Source organism: Rhopalosiphum maidis, chromosome 4 (genome assembly GCF_003676215.2).
Source record: "Rhopalosiphum maidis isolate BTI-1 chromosome 4, ASM367621v3, whole genome shotgun sequence".
NCBI classification, from domain to species: domain Eukaryota; kingdom Metazoa; phylum Arthropoda; class Insecta; order Hemiptera; family Aphididae; genus Rhopalosiphum; species Rhopalosiphum maidis.
The window spans coordinates 54657311-54673954 of NC_040880.1; the positions used below are offsets into that span (position 1 = coordinate 54657311).

At 27.0% G+C, this 16644-nt stretch overlaps 2 protein-coding genes across 4 annotated transcripts; both read left to right on the forward strand.

The window, feature by feature from the left end:
• The first annotated feature begins 49 nt into the window (after positions 1-49).
• LOC113559303 (DDB1- and CUL4-associated factor 6-like) lies at positions 50-8563 on the forward strand. Of its 2 annotated transcripts, XR_003405924.2 has the most exons (12): positions 50-931; positions 2767-3036; positions 3099-3277; positions 3359-3488; positions 3780-4058; positions 4310-4417; positions 4493-4607; positions 4868-5026; positions 5116-5368; positions 6565-6670; positions 6768-6908; positions 8026-8563. XR_003405924.2 is itself a non-coding variant. In XM_026964976.2 (11 exons), exons 1-11 carry the CDS (start codon positions 844-846, stop codon positions 6809-6811), a joined length of 1731 nt encoding a protein of 576 aa, XP_026820777.1. In that variant the 5' UTR covers positions 50-843; the 3' UTR covers positions 6812-6962. The 2 variants fall into 2 exon arrangements, 1 of the variants encoding a protein (XP_026820777.1); XM_026964976.2 differs by lacking the exon at positions 8026-8563 and having other exon boundaries at positions 6768-6962.
• An 867-nt stretch (positions 8564-9430) lies between these two features.
• On the forward strand, positions 9431-13277 carry LOC113557351 (rRNA-processing protein UTP23 homolog). Of its 2 annotated transcripts, none has more exons than XM_026962820.1 (6): positions 9431-9585; positions 9686-9856; positions 9939-10035; positions 10100-10226; positions 12654-12803; positions 12875-13277. In XM_026962820.1, the coding sequence occupies exons 2-6, from the start codon at positions 9737-9739 to the stop codon at positions 13155-13157; spliced, it is 777 nt and encodes a 258-aa protein (XP_026818621.1). In that variant the 5' UTR covers positions 9431-9585; positions 9686-9736; the 3' UTR covers positions 13158-13277. The 2 variants fall into 2 exon arrangements, with proteins under 2 accessions (XP_026818621.1, XP_026818622.1); XM_026962821.2 differs by having other exon boundaries at positions 9723-9856.
• The last annotated feature ends 3367 nt before the right edge of the window (positions 13278-16644 follow it).

The following is a 16644-nucleotide window of genomic DNA, read 5'->3' on the forward strand; positions in this document are numbered from 1 at the left end:
CGATGGACGTGTATAGAACGCGAAAAACGTCGGTGGCGGTGGCAACGGGATAACTACGATACCCGCGACCGTTCGCTTTTGTCAGTTGACCTTGAGCAGTGTCCGCAGTGTCCACGGTGCAACAACGGCAGTGGCAGCGTCAGTCGCCACAGCTGATCGCACGAAGAACGCAACACACGGGCGCAAACGCACTACAGGAACCACCTCCACGTCCGGTTAATCACTATTTTATGGTCCAGTTACCTGATTCGACCATGATCATAGTGTATAATATCACCACATTATTATTAATATTTATTTTACTACTAATAATAATATTTTTGTTTTGGCCGTTCAAATACTTCTAGTGATTGGATTTGGTTAATGGTTATTATTACTTATTAGTTAGGTATTAATAGTATTATGTATTTTTGTATGTTATTACGTTATCCCGGCCAACCTTATGGACCTTAACAAATTATAACCAAAAAACTAAAATATTTATTGTTGTATTCGGTGGTAACGTTCGCATATCGTAATATAATTATTGCGGTATAGCGACAATTACGCGCTGAAAAAAGACGGCAAAAATAAAAAACAATTTTATCGTTATTTTTTTCCCCCTCGCCGTTTATATGACGTATATAAATATAATCTATTATTTGGTTGCACGAGAGTTATTTAAGGCGGCCGACGTCAGCGCAACTAGCTCTATGCAGAATATGCGTTCGACGTTGGCACCGGGCCACCGGCTTTCCGTCTGTTGTCGCAGGACGCTGCGACTAACGGTCGCCACAAGAACGGTTGAAGACTACGACGCGGACTATTGTTCAGAGAACTGTTGTTCGACGTGAGCACGTGACCATGTTCCCGTCCAAGGGATTGTTCCGGAACGTCTTCTTCCAGCCTTATAACGACCATGGTTCAGCGAGATTGAGGAACTCTTCCAAGAGTAAGTCGTACGCACCCGCCCTTTAGGCTTTGACCCAGTGAATCGTGGGGCTGTGCCCTTGTATAACATTTTATAACCCCATAGGCCATAGTTATTTTTCAATAGCTCACTTGGCATGTCTTGTATGGTTGTATGCGTTGATAGGTATATTACTTTAATAAAATTGTATTGTTAGTTGTAAAGTGCAAATTCGCTGTATAGTATGTAATGTATAGCATCGATTGAGTCTAAAATAGTTTCTATAAGGTGTTTCTTCTATTAAATACTGATACCGATCAATTAATAATTTACCAACTACTATGTATCTGTCACTAATATAAATTAAATACCTTTACAATTCAAAATCATTCCAATATTTTCATACGTGAATATTATATTGTGTTCTGTAATATTATTTACTTATGAATATTGTAACATACTGTTTTCCTTGGTTTTATTAGGTACCATTTATAATGCATAGATAATAGTGATATAAGTAAATTGTCTTTGTTTTAGTGACTTAAATCCCCGAGACAGGTTTATAGTTGATAGTTATCTCATTGTTGTCAATACTTTTAAAACTATGTAAGACCTCTTTAAATAATTATTTTAACTATTTTTAACTTAATAAAGCAATACAGACCTAAAATTTTCAAACTCTTTTTTTTAAAAATACTCTACGGCAATGGATAAACATATTAATATAGATATAGAATTTCTAAAATATTCTTTATAGTTAATAGGTAACTCTTAGGTAGGTATTTCCTAATTGTTATAAATGGATGAAAATCTTAATTTGTAATTTTTTTTTTTTAATTTTAACTAAAATAAAACTCTTTTGCCAGTTACATTGTATGTATTGTTGAACAATAACGGGAAGTGAAAAGGAAGACATTACAGTGGGTTTATTAAAATTTTATTTAGATAGTGTTTCTGTATTTTTTTTCTTATTTTTTTAAAAAATTATTTACAAATGTACAGGTACATTTAAAATTATATAATTATTTAAAATACATCAAAGTACAACCCTTTCTTCAGCACTCAATTATATTGCACTACTGTACCACAAAACTATCAGTTTATTGTTTTGATCATAAATTTATTCTTCATTTCAATTTTATCCTTTTTTGCCTATTTTATATTAATTTTTAAATGTAAACAGTAGTATAATGTATTGGTATTGAAAACTTATTTTATTAACACCTATCAAATTTTTTATGAAGAAACGTTTTCTAAAAGAATCTATAATTAATTATTATTGCTCATAAAAAAAATAATATTTTATGTATCTAGTGTGCCTACTTTTATCTGTCTGAGTTGTGGATTTTAAATAAATGTTAAATCTATTTGTTATTAAAAATAGTTTGTTAAATTAATCAACTTCAATATAACAAGAAAATGTATAAGCCGGAGACTTGAAGGTGTTGTGGGCTCAATGGTTTTGGTATAGTTTAATGTATTTGCTAAGGACTTTCTTATATGTGGTATCCTGTTCTTTTAGACCTGAGTCCATGACTTAACTGTTTCATCCTTATGAAAGTTATTTGTAATTTAATACATTTTCTATGTTCCTGATTCATATTAACAAGTCTAAGGATTAGTTGTTATTGCTAAACATATTTCCTGACAGTTCTTAGAATTGGTAGTAATTGGATATGTATTAAATGGTATCCTATTACATGTATATTAACATTAATTATAATTTATTTAAAACCAATGGTATTGTGTCAGTATAACAACAGTTGAACAGCAATTAAATTATTATATTATTTAAAAGTAACATTATTTTTAAATTGAGGTAGTTAAAAAAACTGCAGTTGATAGTATATTATTAAATACTCCATTTTTATTTATAGATAGTAAGCATTTTGTACAACGACTTGGCTTGGAAAAAATTTTGGAAAATCATCACGGATGTGTTAATTCTGTGAATTGGAACGATACTGGATCATTATTACTTACAGCTGGTGATGATAAACATATAGTGATTACTAATCCATTTTCATACAAAGTTCTTGTTGATTATAAAACACAACATAAAACTAATATTTTCTGTGCAAAATTCTTACCTACTTCAGACAACCGTATCATTTCATGTGGTGCAGATGGTTCTGTTCTTAATCTTGGTAAATATTCATGCATATTTACTATTTATTAATTTACATATTTTTAATTTTATTTGTTTTAGATTTGGAAAGACCAGAGGAGACGGAGTGGAATTTTTTTACTTGCCATTGTAGCCAATGCTATAAACTAGAAACAATACCCAATGAACCCAATATATTTCTAAGCTGTAGTGAAGATGGTACAGTTCGTGAATATGATCTCAGAACGAGTGTTAAATGTTCAAAACAACGTTGTGATGACGTAAATCAAATGATTTTTATTTGATTATATTTAAAATATATATTATTATACTAACATTTTTTTTTTATCCAAATCAAATAGCATGAATTGATTGATTGCGGTAAACCTGTTTCCACTATTGCGATAAATCCTGTTAAACCTTATCAACTTGCTATTGCCACAATAGATAGTATAGTTAGAATAGTCGACAGAAGAAAAATTATGAAAAAAGGTAAGTGATATGTTAAATTTACTCAATTTATCATTAAACTATATTTTTATATCATTCAAAATTATTTATTTATTCCTTTTTATTAATCAACTTTAATATTGTATTATCCTATTATGTAAACTTTTTACTTTTACTTCTTACTAATCAGTATAGTTTGCTCTGACAAATATTTATTAATTAACAAATAATTTTAGTAATAATCTTAGTTTGTAAAATATAATGTAGGTAATTATCTATATCTATACTTCTTTGTTTTACTTTCTATAATTGTTGTTTTACATTTATTTTCAGGATTATTTCAAAAAATTGTTCCTGAATTTTCCTTTACTGTTCCTCATCTAAATCATCGTGCTTACCGTATAACATCTTTGTCATACTCACCTGATGGCAGAGACATGCTTGCAAGCTATTCCTATGAAGAAATATATTTGTTTAGCCTTAATAAAGATTCTTGTATGACAGCAGTTGCTAATGACTTTTTAGAAAATGCACCAATTCCACCACCATATAGACGAATAAGATTAAGAGGTGACTGGGGTGACACTGGACCTTTATCTCGACCATCTACTGGTATGAAATTATGAAATAATATATTTTACAAGACAAGTGATAATTAAACTAATTTTAATGAAATATGTAATAGCTTAATAAGATTTAAGAGATATAATAGATCCTGGGAGGAACACCAAATTGCCCATATTGTCGAGATAATAAATAATGATTATTTACTTTGATTCTACATTAATGTTTTTTAGTTTAGACTACACCCTAATGTAATAGAATACTTTTGAATTAAATGTTTTATTATTTTTGTTGTTTAGATAATCTTACAAGATCAAGAATACAGTCTGAAGTTATGGCTCGAATGAGTGACATGTTAATTCATGTATTTAATACACCATCATTACGTTCTGTTGTTATGCAAAATTGTAAGTGAATATATTATATAATTTCTATAGTGTATATTGTTGTATAGAATTAAGTATATGTTGATAATATTTTAGGGAGACCAAACTATTCTCCTCCAGTTTCAGCATCCTTGAGACGTACTATAAGTACAATTGAACCACAAGGTTCAGACGAATTTGATGTTCCTATCAATGTAGATATTGATGAAAAGTAAGTTTTAAATTTTTATTTTATTTTAGAGTTTATTGATAATTGTTTCACTTACTTCAAATTGGTACAGAATTTAACAAAAATGAATAACAATTCAAAATTGCGTTTGATGAACAATATTAAAAATTATTTAATGCATCTGTAAATATAAATATATTGAATTTCAAATTATTAAAATAATTAGTATCTTATGGTTTTAATGATATATCTTATTTTTATTAAAAATTGTATTTAACAGCAATGTTTGTTTATAATTATAGTACCAACTCAAATGAAAATAATATTGTACAGTCTACTTCAAATAGCAGTAACCAAAGAGTTGAAAATAAATTAAAAACTAATAAAAAAACTCCAGTGTTTGATGATTTTATTGCACTTCAACCAATCAAAGCACAATATAAAGGTCATAGAAATGCTAGGTGAAGTCAAATATTATTTAAATTTAATTCACAGCATTATTTTGATATAGTTAATAACAAAAAAAAATGAATTTCTTAATTTTTTCTAGAACTTTAATCAAAGAAGCAACATTCTGGGGCAATGATTTTATTATGTCAGGTAGTGATTGTGGACATGTGTTTATATGGGATCGTTATACATGTGAAATAGTGATGTTGCTAATGGCAGATACACATGTGGTTAATTGTATTCAACCACACCCTAGTAGGCCTTTACTAGCAACTTCTGGTGTTGATCATAATGTTAAGCTTTGGAGTCCAATGTGTATTGATAGAATGTTCTATCAATCATTTGCAAAAGAGGTATGACTAAAATATTAATATAAAATTTATAGTTGAATTATTAATACTAAATTAATAGGTTTTTATTATAATATTATTTGCTTAGTTATCACTAGTAAACTAAGTCTAAACTTTATAGAGTTTAATACTAGTGTTTTTGATTACTTATTAGTAGTAACACATAAACCATACTTTGTAGTATTAAGTTTTTTATATTATGTCTAAGAATCCCGGGAAAAAAAATTTAATTAAACCACTAATATTCATATAATAAATACAGTGAAACCAAGATAAGTTGAAAATCTTAATTAGTCAAATAAATGCCATTATTTTGTTAAAACCTCAATTATTTGATAGAAAAACTATAATTAACTTGAACATTCTGAGTTCTGAATATAGACATATAATGAAAAATAATTTAATCTAATTGAGTTTATTATGTTTATTGTTGTATTTTTCATTCAGTTGTTTATTTTCACATCATTTAGTATTGTGAGTTGCGATTAATTGGTTACACATGTATGGTAGTATCAAATGTAAAAATGATTGATTATTTAATCACATATTTTAGTAATAATTTTAAAATACAATACAATACACACTCTAATTATATGTACAGTGGACCCTCTATAAGTCCAATTTTTGATAACTCAAATTTTATTTTAGTCCCCAACTGATTTGATTTATCGAGGTTTCACTATATATAGTATATACTACAACTTTATAATAATTAAAAACTAAAATATAAGGACATACATTTTAAAAACCCTTTAAATCAACATTTTTTACTAAAACCTCCATACATCAAAAAAATTGCATTTCCTTTGAATTTTGACTTAATAAGGTTCCACTGTATGCATACACTAGTATGCAGAATGGTAGTGGTGATAAGGTTTTTCTTAAATAGTACCAGCCTCATAGTTATTTTCTCAATTAAATAATTTTACAATTCAACAATACAAATATTGTAAAATATTATTTAATATTATAGGAATCATATTGATGATGTAAGAGAAAGTTATGTTTCCTGCATTTTTCTATTAATAATAAATATTTAAAACAATTGGCTATTGTTTAGACAAGATACAATCTAGAGTTGAATTAAGTTTATATAACAGATTTTTTATTGAATTCTAAAACCATAGTTCTTGCAATATCATCTAATTTTAGTTGTAAAGTTGATATAAATACATATTATTTTAATTATTTAATTTTAGCTAGTGGAAAGAAATAAATTAATGATGGAACAATCAAAAGATACAGTGACTGTGTCTCCATCATTAATAGTGCGAATGCTTTCTTATTTCAATCAACTTAGACGAAGTTAGTAAATTTATGTATATATTTATATGTTTAATTTAAAATATATTATTAGTTAAAATTGGTAACCATGCTTGATAAACAAAAAATAATTTTTCAGGTGGATACTTAGAAAGGACAAATGCCATCCATAATGTAATTTAATTCATATAAATTGGATACCTTTTTTAGTATGTGCTGACATGAAAACCCAGATTTTTAAACATAATAAATTGTATCTAGTTAAGATCAATTGAACAAGGTATATGATCAAATTGTTTTATCATAATAACTATATTCCATCTTTTAAATAAGAGATACTTTAAGTACAGTAATATTTGATTCTATGAGTAAAATTATCAGTAGTATATTAGATTGAATGAAGTCTAAAAATTCCATACTACTACTATGTTAAATATATACTTATTGAATTAACTTAGCAATCCACTGATTAAAAATATATATCATCCCTCAACTTTCTCAATAATGTTTGATAATCAACCAATGTCACATAAAAGTATTGGTTAAAATATTTACTTTGATCGAATACTTGCAAAAGATAGCAAATAAAAATAAGTAGTTTGTGCAAGTCTTTCAAATATTATGTTACTATTTATTATGTTTATTAAATCCTGTACTATTGTACATATTTGAATGTTTAAATTATATATTTTGGAATTTTTATTTGTGTTATGAATCAAGTATTTTTTTAAAAGTTAAAAATCATTTTATTTATTTTAATAAGCATATTAAAAGTATGTTGGGGTAAATTAAGTGATAATTTTTAACGGATGTGAAATATTTTGAAAGACTTATAAAAACCTGTTATAACAGCATATCGAAGAGACTGATAAAAAACACAGTTATCTTTTCCAATGTGCTTTTTTTATCAATATTCTTAGTACGTATCTTAGGAAAAAATTGTATGTTAATAAAAATGTTAACTATTTATTAAGAATATTAAAATTGAATGCATGATAACAATATAAAATATTTTGTAATTATTAAATTTTAATATTATTCTTTATTTTTATTAGAAAAAAATCTTATAATAAAAGATTGGATTGTTTTGATTTTTTTGTTTAAAATAAATGTTTTTTTCAAGTTTACTTAATATTATATACTGTATTATATTGTCCAATCATTCCATATCAAAATTCATTGTGAGGTACCTATTTTAATACATACTCCCTGTATCAACCTATTGTATTACAAGATTCCATAAGTTTTTGATACATTTTCTTTGCATATTTATCTGGAAATATTATATAACAATTATTTTTTTTTTGAAAGGTATTAAATTTTACATAAAAATTATTTATGAGCATTCTTAATACTTTAGTAATTTTATTTCAATATCTTACAAATATTTATTTCAGAGGCGAAGCGTCATAGGATACAATGAGACAACATCTACCCACTAAGAAATTAGAACACAGGAAAAATAATTTTGTTTTATAAAATATTCACAAACTTTAACATCATTTATACTATAAAAATGACATATGTTTAAATATTTGTTAAAATTGGTTTTTCGTTGTACAGCTATAGTCTTTAAGAATTATTAAAATAGATTAGATGCGCGCAATACGGCCATGCGGCTCATTCCAAATATTGTATAATATCAAAGATGTGCACGCGGGTACAGAGGGGATTTTAATGTAAGTGGGGTTTACTATCTTTGCTATGAGACACGTCTCGCTATTCGGATTTCCTCAATTATCTACATCTACATTACGTTGTTACGCCATCGCCCCCTTTAAATCGCTATTACTGATAGCCGATAGGTACCTACATATTTCTTAATATTGTTGTTTTTATAGTGTAGTTTGTCATCATGGCTGATGATATAATTTATGTCATTTTGAACAATGGAATTATTAATTACTCATATGAAAAAAAAATGTATTATTGAATAGGTAAAATAAAAAGAGAAGAATCTAAGCATATTAGTGTAATTTTATTCAATGTCTCCCCAACTACAAACTTAAGCTTTGCCACTGATTTATTTTAATATTTAAAATGTTTCTACATTTAAATATGTATAAACTATTAACATATATTTTTGTTTAAATTATAGCTATGTTCAATGTAATATGATAAGTAGTATTAAGTACACTAAATAGATCTGTACTTGCAACTTAAAATTCTGTTATAACACATCGAGTAGTACTAAGGAGTTAGTCAAATCACATATAAAAATTTAATTACGTTATATAGTAACTTATCTTAGATAAATTCAAATTCACTATGAGTAATGGTTAAGATAATGATTGTAACCCTTCTTGGAGCACTATTGTCTATTGCATAAGTGACTGTCAAGTATGAAGGTAAATTTTATATGTTTTGTAGCATCCAATATCATTGATTATAAACTTTAATCTTACATAAAACGTCAGAAATAAACGATGTCTTTCACTTTTATAAAAATATTTAAACTTGCTAGTGTTAACCAACAAATCTAAAGTAAATATTAAGACTGATGTTTATTGAACAATTACAGTATATTATTTAACTGGAGAATTCCACATATAGGAGCTTACTCACAAAAGATACTACAAAAGGCTCACTTTTAGCTACTACTATTTCTTTTATATCATTACAATCTAAATGTAGTCCATTAATATCCTTATTTAAATTTTTTCCAATATTTTCACTAAGTTCTTGAAATCGTAGAAATCTTCTGTTGATAATTATTTTACGTCATACTGTTTTTCGTCTTATTTAAAATTGATAACAACGAGACACGTGAGAATGTGAGATAACTGATAACAACTATAATGTTATTTTTTACTTAAATCGTGTAACGTGATGCTTATAGAACATAGGACGCAGAGTAATACTAATATTACTTTGATATAATTTTGATGTTTTGTTATTTGTGTATCCTATTATAACTTATAGCATTATAGTCTGGTGCGAGTACCAGTTTTATCAAGGTAGGTATTAAATATTTTTGATACAAGTCTTCGTGTGAGGGTATAGTTATGTGTATTTCGTAATAATATTAAAAATAAAAAGCCACTTTAAATTTTTTAGAAAACTTTAAAACAATTAGTCTGTGTTTATAAAACAGAAGTTTAAAATAAAATGCGTCTTAAACGCCACCAAAAAGCCGAACGCAACATCAATTTCTACTGCGTCAGCTTTGGTTTTCGAAAACCGTTTCAAGTACTTGTTGATGGCACATTTTGTATGGCTTCAGCACAAGTAATTATATTATCTATGTTATGGATAATTTCCTGTCTGTTTATGGTTCTGCTAAAATGTTATTTGGTTAATAAATTTACAGAACAGAGTACAATTACGTGAAGACATTCCAAAATATTTGGGCGGTGATGTAAAATTTTTAACCACTCAGTGTGTCGTTCTTGAGACTGAAGCATTGGGTAATATTATGATATAGCTCAGTATAAAATTTCCATTATAAAATAAAATAATTCTATCTTGTAGGTACCGCTGTTCGACCGGCCATGCACATTGTGAAGAATTTTGGTATACATAAATGTGGACATGAGAAGAAACCCATGTCCGGAGCAAGTTGTCTGACATCAATGGTAAAAGATAATATGAAAACAAGGTAATAAATAGTCATTGACAGAACTTGAACTTTATTCCATTAAAACATACATTTTTATGCACCGTTAAATAATGTGACAAGTAATTTAATCAGAGTGACTTTAACTATTAATTATTGGTTTAGATCCATAATTTGTTCTTGAATTTTATTTGTGAAACACGTTAAATTAAGATATGTTCAACAAACGGTTATAGATATGACTATAAATTTAATGGTTCACCAAATATTTTGCTAAAAAAATATTTAAATTTTTTTTTTAAATTTCTCCAAAAAAAAAAATGTTAAAAAATTGTAAGTTCTTGATGATATACGATATACCTAATTAATGTTATAAATAGGACACGGATGTTGTTGCATTTACAACTTTTTTTCTGATTTTTCAATTTATTGCTAAGTATATCATAAATAAATGTCATGTACGTACAAACTAAAATCTAAAAGTTTTTAGCGCAAATTTTTGCAATTTTATTGAATTTACACATTTATACAACTATTTTAGTTATAATCAATACTCAGCTGTCATATTATCTATGTTATCTTATAAAATAATTATGATTTCAATTTAGTAAGTATTTAATACAACACAAAAAAACTTTGTGAAATGTGACTATTTGAAAATTATGCGTTATATTGCTAAAATTTGTTCTTCAGCCACTCTGAAAAGAATACTAAATTTGAAACCATTATTAAAATCAATGATATACTGACTGGACAAGGAAAACTGTTTGATGGTTTACCCAAAGACTTGACAATAAGCGATTTACCTTATTTTAAATATGTTCCGCAGACATCAACCGACGTGGAATAAAGTTTTTCGAGATATAAAATCTTATTAGCTTCAAATTGAACAGGGTTTGATTTCAAAAATTTAAAACAATCATATATGATGGCGATGTAATGATTATATGATGTATAATAAAGTTTTAAAATACATATATATATATTTGGTAGAATTTTAGAAGCTGTGTACAAGTTGATTCCCAGATCATTAAGAGGTGTGTACGATGTGATTCCCAGGTCATTATATATATTTTATAATATTTAGTTAAATATTCAGCCTATTAGGGTAACCTAAGAATCACCACGAGGAAGTTGGCTGACAAGTTTTTCAAAAATGTCCTTTATAGTTCTTCATATTTTTTTAAAATCTTTCAATAGATAAATAAATAAATCTTTTATTTATTAATTATTTATATTATTATATTATAATTTATTATTTATTAAAAATATGATGAGTAATAAAATTTAGTAATTAAATAAAAATTATTAGAAAAAAATGCAAGCATGTTGTGTGTGGCAATCGAACTCTTTATGGTCAAATAGTTTAATGATGTACAGCAATAAAGAATCAACTTTTACATAATATATCTTTATGACCCGGGAATCAACTAATATAAAAAATAGGTCTCTGGAATCAACTCATTTCTTGCGATTTTAAATTGTAGCAATGAATTTAAAACAATTATAAAAAAAAACGCTTTTATTTTTCAGTGCAATTTTCAATATTTTAAGAGCAATTTTGGTATCTTTTAATGTAATACTGCAATCAGTTTTACTAGTTTTTTTAGTATTACAACATCTGTGCCCTAGTTATAAATTTATTCGTTCTCATTGTTGAATTGCTATGTGAACGTTTATAAGACGATGACTACATATGTAGGTATAGTGTCTTCTTAAGTTTTACTTTTTTTGGATATTTTAGATATTATATTATTTATTGGCTTATCGTGACCATGAAATAATTAGTATTTTTAAGGCAATTTTTTTGTTTTTTAGAGGATTTAAATCCGTTCTCTAATTATTTCATATCATTGACCTATAAACTTAATGAAATAATTGGTTTCGTTCCATTATAATTTTGTTTATGAATATCAATAATGTTCTTTAACCGATTTCTTTTGGTAACCTTGATTTTATATGTAGTATAATATTATTACCTTAAATTGTAAATAGAAAACACAAGGAATGTATTAATTTATTTCAAATAATTAATATTTATTAAGTTCTAGACAAAATAAAAATAACAACTGTCAAACTGTTTAATAACAGAATAGTACTTTTAATTATGGTAAATTTGCAATTTATTAATTTTTTTTCTTCCTAATATTAATTATTAATCTTCAATTAAAATATATATATATATATAATAAATTTTAATTTTAATAAATGCAATAAATGAGAATTAGCCCTAAAAATCCCTCCTCCACCAATTTAAATACATTCAAAACACATAAATTTATTTAATTCTAGTATCTACAATCTATCATAAATAAGTAAAATTGTAATTATTAGTTTATTAATAAATTTTTCTGTTTTATAAATAAGTATTTATTTAACATTTTATTTATCCAAACTAAAAATTGTTTAAGATTGCATAGATTATAAACGTACTATAAATTAATTAATTATATAATTAAATTTTCACAGATATATTATTGCCACTCAGGACAAGTCACTTCAAAATGCCCTTTATGTTCTCCCAGCTGTTCCTGTCATGTATTTTAATGGTTTAAGTGTCATTCTCAAAGCACCTTCACCGACCTCTATTGACCATGCCAAACAAAAGCAACTATCTAGGTATGATGTTGTACATCAAAATAATGTAACTTTGTTTCAATAGTTATTTATTAGTCAATTATTATTTTTAGATTTAATTTAACTGAACACGAAACCAATGTTTTGACAAGTATGAAAAATTCAATAACAACAGAATTAAGCAGTAGTGAAGAATTAAAAGATTACCCTGGGGTATTCAAAAGAGCTAAAGGACCTAATCCACTTTCATGCAAACCCAAAAAGAAGAAAATTGTTGAAGATAACAATATACCCAAAGTAGAAAATAAAACAAAACGTAAAAGAAATAGAGTAAAAATACCAAAACATGTTAAAGAAGAATTAAGCAAAATGAATAAGTCAATTTCAATCTCATAAAAAATTTAGGAACATCTCATAAAATTAACATTTCAACAACCAATTATATAATTACATTAAATTTAATAAATTTAAGATTTTTAATGTTCATTTTTATTAATCAATTAATTATAATTACAATTGTGATTCAGACGTCGTAGTATGCGGATCTCTCCGAACTTTTATCTTTTCAATTAATTATATAATTGCTCTTGTTATTACATTAAATTGGTTTTCGTCTTAATATTTTAATCACATATGATATAATTATTTTTATTATTAAAAAAAGTATCATAAATTTTGTAATGGATGCTCCAACTGATATTAATGTGACACTCGACAAAATTTTGGATACAGTGAATGAACTTAAAATTGCTCAAGGCAAAATAATATCATCCATCAATTCATGCCGGGAATCAATTAAAATGCAGGACAAAAAGTATGGTACTATTGAATCTAAACTTGATATTCTATCTAATAAGCTAACCGAAGTTATCTCCGAAAATAAAACATTAAGAGCTAAGATTGAGCAGCTTGAGGCCCAAATTAAAATTGTTGAAACTGCAGTTACTCCTGGAGCTAACGTTGAATTAGTATACTCTGAAATTATGGACCGCCAATCACGAGCTCGCAATATTATATTTTTTAATATATCGGAATTTACTTCTTTACCTGGTCAGTTAACTGACACATCTATTGTTAACAAAATACTTAACTGCATTGGTCTACAATTTAATTCTATAACTGTCCGTCGCCTGGGAAAACAATCAAATTAACCACGTCCTCTGCTTGCTACTCTACCTACGTCTTCTGATGTTTTTGATGTCTTAAGAGTAAAACGAAAACTACTTAGTACTACGAACTTCAAGGATATTCATATTGCATCTGATCGGACTACTCAACAACAGTAGCATTTTTCCAAAACTTTAGCCCAACTTAAGCTTCACAATGATGCTGGCGAAGATAATCTATGTATTAAATTATTAACAATGTGCCCACTAACTCAAAAAACTACTAAGCAAATTAGCCACTGTAAATAATCTATCTATATATTACCAAAATGTCCACGGCTTAAATACCAAATTAGATACATTTATATGTAACATAGCACTTCTTAATTATGATTTAATTATATTAACCGAAACTTGGCTATCCCGTTCTGTTAACGACTCTGAACTTGGACTTTGTTCTCATTATACTGTTTTCCGATGTGATAGACACGAAATTCATGGTCCTGACCTCCGAGGTGGCGGAGTCTTAATTGAAGTCAAAGTCCAATTTCCAAGTCATCGCTTAATTATTCAACACAATTTGGTTGAACAATTATTTGTAAAAATACATATTAATTCAAATTGTTTAATAGTCGGCTCAGTGTACATCCCACCGCGCTCTGATTTAAATTTATATAATAGCCATGTCAATGTTATTGATTATCTTATGTGTACCTATTATAATGATAAATTCTTTGTGTTAGGTGATTACAATTTGACTAATGTTAATTGGGTCACTAATAACCACAAAATTTTTCCTAGATTATCAAATAATAATTGTTATGAATCAAATATTCTATCTACTTTATCTTATGTTAATTTAATGCAATATAACTTAGTTTATAATTCTTCTGGATCATTACTTGATCTAGTTTTTTCAAATATTTTTAATGTAAATGTAATTTCCGAAACTTCTCCACTTGTTCCTCTTGACTATAAATATCATCCTGCTCTACATATTACACTTCCATTTTCAACTACAAATAATAATTTACATTACAATAAAACTGTTCATGACTTTATTAGTTATAATTATAATGTAATTAGGCCGTGTATAGCCTCGACTGATTGGAGTTGCACATTTAAAGATTTATATATAAATGAAGCACTTAATGTATTCTACACCAAATTATATGATACAATAAATACACTGTCATAAAAAACGTATATTTTCTTCAAAATATCCCTTATGGATTTCTAATACTCTAAGACAGTTAGTTTTTTCAAAAAATATTGATCATAAAATATATAAAGAATCTCCGACTAACGTAAACTATAATCGTTTCTCTAATCTACGTGCTCAATGTAAAGTTATAAATAAGAACGATTATGAAAATTTTATAAATAAAACGCAAAGTACAATCGCCTCTAATCCGAAAGTTCTGGAAATATATTAATAACAAACGATCAAATTCTACTATTCCATCAGTTATCTCATACAATAATCAAACTGTTACTGGTGGAGATAAAATTGCGGAGTGTTTTGCTAATTATTTTTCTTCTATTTATCAAAACTTAAATCATATGCCAAAAACACCCGTTGATATTAAATCAATGAAAATAGATTTGAATTCCTGTATTATTACTTTAAGTGATATTTATAATGAGTTAAACAGCCTGAAGTCTATTACTTGCCCTGGTCCCAATAATATTCCATATGTTATATTTAACAACTGTAAATTTGTTTTATCTATTCCTTTATTATACTTATTCAATTTGTCACTTATGTCAGGTGTTTTTCCTGATAAATGGAAAGTTTCTTATATTCTACCGATTCCTAAAAGGGGTGATATTAGTTTAGTTACTAATTATCGCCCTAGTTCGATAATTTCTATTATTCCCAAATTGTTTGAAAATATTGTACACAAAAAACTTTTTCCTTAATTTAAAAATATTATCACCGATGTTCAACATGGCTTCATGCCAGGTAAATCAACCACCACAAACCTACACTAGTCTTCCAAAATTACGTCCTACAAGCTTTCAGATCTGGCGTTCAAGTGGAAGTAATATACACAGATTTCTCTAAGGCTTTTGATAAAGTAGATTATATTGCATTTAGAACAAAATTATTTGATGTAGGTTTACGTGATCCTTTCCACTCTTGGTTAGTTTCTTTTATAACTGGAAGGCAGCAATACGTAAAATTTAAGAGTTTTACTTCGTCGTTATTCAAAATTAACTCTGGCGTTCCTCAGGGTTCACACTTAGCTCCATTACTATTTAATTTATTTATTAATGATATAGAATTTTTAAATTCTTATACGTTACTCTATGCAGATGATATGCAAATTTACCGTGTTATTAAATCGCCAATTCATAATTTGCTGCTTCAGGAAGGCCTAAATCGACTTAGCAATTAGTGTACTCAAAATAATTTATTCTTAAACATAAATAAATGTAAAATTATGACCTTTTCTAAAATTCGAAATCCAATCCCATATAGTTATCATTTAAACAACGTTAAATTAGATCGTGTTTCTCTATACAAGGACTTGGGAATTTATTTTAACCCCGCTCTTTCATTCAATGATCACTATATTCACATCCAAAATAAAGTCTCTTCAAAGTCCGGCTTCATAAATCACAACTGTAAAGACTTCATCAATTAAAGCATATTTTTTGTCAAATTATCAGCATTAAAATCACTTTACTGTTCTTTTGTTAAATCATTACTCGATTATGGATCCATAGTATGGTCTCCGCAGTCAATCGGTGCTATAAAAGGTAATTATTCA

Bases quoted from the DNA above. Each gene is read 5' to 3' on its own strand.
- LOC113559303 (XM_026964976.2), top strand. From the start codon at position 844: ATGTTCCCGTCCAAGGGATTGTTCCGGAACGTCTTCTTCCAGCCTTAT. The intron at 3,278-3,358 runs GTAAATCAAATG...CAAATCAAATAG, and splicing joins CAAAACAACGTTGTGATGAC to CATGAATTGATTGATTGCGG. The intron at 6,671-6,767 runs GTTAGTAAATTT...ATAATTTTTCAG, and splicing joins TTTCAATCAACTTAGACGAA to GTGGATACTTAGAAAGGACA.
- LOC113557351 (XM_026962820.1), top strand. From the start codon at position 9,737: ATGCGTCTTAAACGCCACCAAAAAGCCGAACGCAACATCAATTTCTAC. The intron at 9,857-9,938 runs GTAATTATATTA...ATAAATTTACAG, and splicing joins TTTGTATGGCTTCAGCACAA to AACAGAGTACAATTACGTGA. The intron at 10,036-10,099 runs GTAATATTATGA...TCTATCTTGTAG, and splicing joins TCTTGAGACTGAAGCATTGG to GTACCGCTGTTCGACCGGCC.